Below are 4,616 nucleotides of genomic sequence, written 5' to 3' on the forward strand. Positions count from 1 at the left end.
GATCGGCTTTCACCGTGGACGAAGCGGAGTCCAGCCTGGGGTCGTCACATGTGGTTGCCGCTCCTTCGTCGAATCTGCCGGCCGCGCCGTTCTCAAGCCCGCCCACCTCTACTCACTCATGCCGGCCTCCGCTCACTCTAGGCCTCCGGCCTCTGCTCACTCTAGCAAATGCGAGTTTTGAGCAGTGTAGAGTAGCACTTGTTGTTTGTCATTTCTCCGATCACAAATGCAGACATGGTTTTTTTTAGCAACATCATATGACCCCTTTAAATATTTGTAGTTTAAAACAAATAAAAAATACTGAGTAAGAAAATCTTTTTTTTTTTTTTTTGCAGTGTAATATGCTCATTGTGCAGAATTACTGATAAAAATAACATTAAACATAAAATTTTTTTTTTATTCCTAATCCGCTATCACATCAGTATTAGAATTATATGTAAATCTGCAAGTGAAAAGCGCTACCTGGTCTCATGGCAAAAACGTACCTGAGGACACTTTTTCGCGAGACGCGAAATACATACCGATAAGTACATATCACTGCAGTTTCCAAAATAAATAAACACTAGAGGCAGTAAAACTCCGACACCTTTTATTCCTTTTCACACAAATTTACAGAGTTTCGATTAATAAAGAGTAATTTTCGCACTATTACTTGAAGAATATTATGTTATGACTTCAAAACAATTTTAATATGCTGGGAGATTTGAAAACTGGTGCTTTTGAATGTTACCATCGCACATATCCAGCTTCATATCTATGGGTTTTCATCGACGGTTTGTTCTGTAGCTCACGGAGTACGGAGACGTACTTGAGAGGAGAGGAGCTCCGGTTTGAATCCCGTGTAACTACGGTTCAACAAAACAGTTCAAATCTGCATATAAGGAAGTTCAAATGGCACGGTTGCATCAACAAATGCATTTTTATATCAGTTTTGCATTTGTTAACACTGTCGGGTAGGTTTAGGGTTGGGTTTGGAGTTGGGCATATTTCCAACATGATACTGCATTAACTTTTAGCGACAGTCCCCGGATATTTGAATTCTGAACCGCCGCAATATGTACCTGAAACAACGTAATAAAAACACAGCAATACGTAGTATATCAACGTAATAAAAACGTGCCAGGGTTCACGTATTGAACCCGTGTTTTAGCGCCACTCGGTGAACATTTCTCTTTGAAACTGCGGCAAAACGTGCAGTAAAGTACGTAAAAACGGTGTTGCAGAAAAGTACCCAGAGGTACGTATTTTTATGAGACCAGGTTGGAAAAGTTTACAGGGACAATATTGAGGAAAACGCATTCCTAATGAACGGACAAAATGGAAGTTCCTTTAGATAAAATTGTTTGACAAATGCATAAATGTAATAAAAAATGTATATGTATTATGTAGCGATATTCTGATATTTACCATCACTTCCCAGTACCACTGCATTTAAGAAAACTATAGCTTGCAAAACTGTAGTTTCCAAAGAAAAAAAAATAAAACCCTAAGATCTGCATTTAAATGCTATTTATAGATAAATATTATAGATACATAGTATGAAATTTATCTTTATTTTATTTTAATTGTAATATTTTATATAATACTCTAATTAAATATTTGCATTACAAATACCCAAAGTTGGTATTTCAATAATATTTTGACATTAAAATACTAAAATAAATAAATAAATCATATTCTTTTGGCAATTTTCATGTTATTTGTCTTACAACCATGAGTACATTAACATTTTTCTACTAACATTTACATATTAATGTTCTGAAAAATGACAGTGAGAACTACACTGACATGCAAAGGTCAGACAATCATAACAGAGGTCTGAAATCCTAAAGGTACAGCAGCATAACAGCCTGATAAACTGAGAGAGAGCCTGAAAAATATGTCATATCACTGTCAAAAAACCTGGTAACACTTTAGTATAGAGACCAATTCTCACTACTAACTAGTTGCTTATTAGCATGCCTATGATTAACATATTGGTTGTTTATTAGTACTTATAAAGCACATATTATGCATGACCACTTTCTACATCCCTAATCCTACCCAATACCTAAACTAAACAACTACCTTACTATTAATAAGCAGCAAATTTGGAGTTTATTGAGGCAAACATAGTAGTTAAAGGTTTGTTTATAGCGAGAAACCTTAAAATAAAATGTGACCAAAAACCTTGATCAACTTGATTAGCCAGGGAAAAACATTCATGTCTTTCTGTACTGTTCCCTCAGCAGAGCTCCTCTGAGCTAGGTTTATGTGAAGCTAAGTATCTGTTGCGAGGAATGTAAGTGAGGGTGAGTGGTTATAATCGGGTGTCTTTCATCAGGGGTATTTAAGTCTTATATTCAGGGTGTGTGTGGGGGAAAGTAACATTTTTCTTCTGTAACTTACCTGGTTGATGGAAGCTTGAAGATAATTCACGAGCCACAGCTCTGGCTAAGTCTGATTCCTGACATGCTGCAAGTGAGGCCTGGTCTGCTGCTTCACTCTTAGTCCTTGCGTGGGATGTCCTGTACACACAAGACAGAGAAAGGGCTGCCTTTAGTGTAGGGAGGAGGAGGAGGGGGGCAGAGGGGACCTGTGTGTATCTGCACATGTGTGCTCAATGCATGTATGTATATGGAGAATGGAGGATTCCTCTGCCTAAATAGTACTATGGGATGTGCTGATCCCCCGTTTTTGTCAAATTCAAATCCTGCTTTTACAAATGGATGGGGACAAAGCATTTAATCCGGTCAGAGAGCACAGACCACAAAAAACAACCCTCTTACTCAGCAGACAACATACATGGCGAGAAAGCTATTGTATTAAATTGAATTGTATTAAAAAAAACAAAAAAAAACAATTAATAATAATGAGAAAAAATAAATACTTTTTTTTTTGTAAATATTTAGCGTCACTTTCCAGTCCTACAACATTTAAGAAAACTAAGCTTGTACTGAAAGAATGTAAGATCTGCATTTAAATCTTATATATACATATAAATATTAGATAAATATATAATACTTAACTTATTTGAATTTTAACTGAAATACTGTAAAATAACAAATATTTACGTTACAAAGACCCACACGTTTTAAATATTTTAAATATCAATAATATAAAATACTAATATATACACACCTAACTTATTACTTTTTTAATATTTAGATATATAATTATTTAAATTATTTACAATATAAAGTACATTTTAAAATACTAAAATATTATTACATTAAACCAGTAAAACATTATTTGCATACAACATTTTGTATTTATACCATATTTGATTATTTTTATCATATATTTTAATATTTCAATAATAAATGTATTTATTCAAATAATATACAATATTAAATGTTAATACAATCAAATTAGAAAATTAGAAAATTAATCAATACAATAAATCATATCTGTATATGCTGTATATCTGTATATGCTTGGTTGGGACATGCCTGAGGAAGTTACTTAGAAGAAAAAAAAAGTTTATTGCTGTGCACAGCATGTGACTGTTGATATTTGAAACTCTGGAAACATATAAGATTACTAGGTCTTTTTCTCAAGAGCAAAAGCAAAAGTCTTCAAATGTTTCAAGGAGAAAAAAAATCATGAACACAGGGTGTGATTATAAAGTAAACTAGCACAAAAAAAGAGAAAAAGGTTTATGCTGGGATCAAGATAGGCTTGGCCTCTGGGTGGCTTTAATGAAGCCTGCATCATACTGAAACACAAGCTTATGGACAGGAATCAAGAGTTGACCTGCTTCTCAAATCCCTTCAAAACCCCTGACGTGCTGCAACACACACTGTTTTCATCTTCTCACAGACCAGCCAGATTGAGTCTGTGCAGCCAGCGTATGTATTAGGCATCAGGGATTTTTCCCGTCGGTTCAGGGATATTACTATAACTATTACGCAACCTAGCATCAAAAGCACAAGATAAACACTCTAAAATGCAGCGGATTAGTCCAAATTGGTGCTTCAGCTAGACCAACCTCCAAATACGCGTCAAAACAAGATGCATCAGCAGAACGTGATGTCTGAGAGGAATCTTTAAGTGCTTTGCATAGAAATTAAAGCTTTTAGTTTCCTATAAAGTATCAATCAGCTCCTTCCTGTGGCCATGATGGATTGAGATGTTTACAGCTTCGTTAAACCATTCTTAGACAAAGTGGACGTCTGTTTTAATCATTAACCATATTTAAAATGCAAGAGGCCAGATGCTTTGGGACAGTCTGGCTGCCAGTGCAAAAAAATAGCTTATCACTGAGGGACAAAGAAGTACTTTCTGCCCAGTTTCGGATTCTGACACATATGGGCCTCTATTTCCGATAGTCACATAATAACGATCATTGTAGAATCCTCACGCAGAAGCGTGCAAGGGAAGTGATGAAGTGTGAGGGAGTTCTAGACGCATCTGTTTGGGGTATAAGACAGACTGAGGTTATGGAGGCCAGTCTTTGAGCTCCTTGTATAACCTCAAGGCCCACCATAAGACTCAATAAGCAAATCCACATAAAACATATTATGATAAATACACCATGTAAGCTGAGTCAAATCTTTACTATAAAACTGTAATGGTGCATGAGATACTGAATATATACAGTATGTATATATATATATATATATATATATATATAT

The 4,616-nt window shown here is 35.2% G+C and overlaps 1 protein-coding gene across 1 annotated transcript in view; it reads right to left on the reverse strand.

The window, feature by feature from the left end:
• LOC107693808 (junctophilin-1-like) overlaps nucleotides 1–4,616 on the reverse strand; it is a 71,898-nt gene that overhangs the window by 12,310 nt on the left and 54,972 nt on the right. Inside the window, exon 3 of the mRNA XM_016493331.1 lies at nucleotides 2,389–2,507. Within this exon, the coding sequence (XP_016348817.1) occupies nucleotides 2,389–2,507 (119 nt within the window). The remainder of the gene's footprint in view (nucleotides 1–2,388; nucleotides 2,508–4,616) is intronic.

The sequence above is a fragment of the Sinocyclocheilus anshuiensis genome, unplaced genomic scaffold, assembly GCF_001515605.1.
Source record: "Sinocyclocheilus anshuiensis isolate Anshui unplaced genomic scaffold, SAMN03320099.WGS_v1.1 scaffold2192, whole genome shotgun sequence".
NCBI lineage: Eukaryota > Metazoa > Chordata > Actinopteri > Cypriniformes > Cyprinidae > Sinocyclocheilus > Sinocyclocheilus anshuiensis.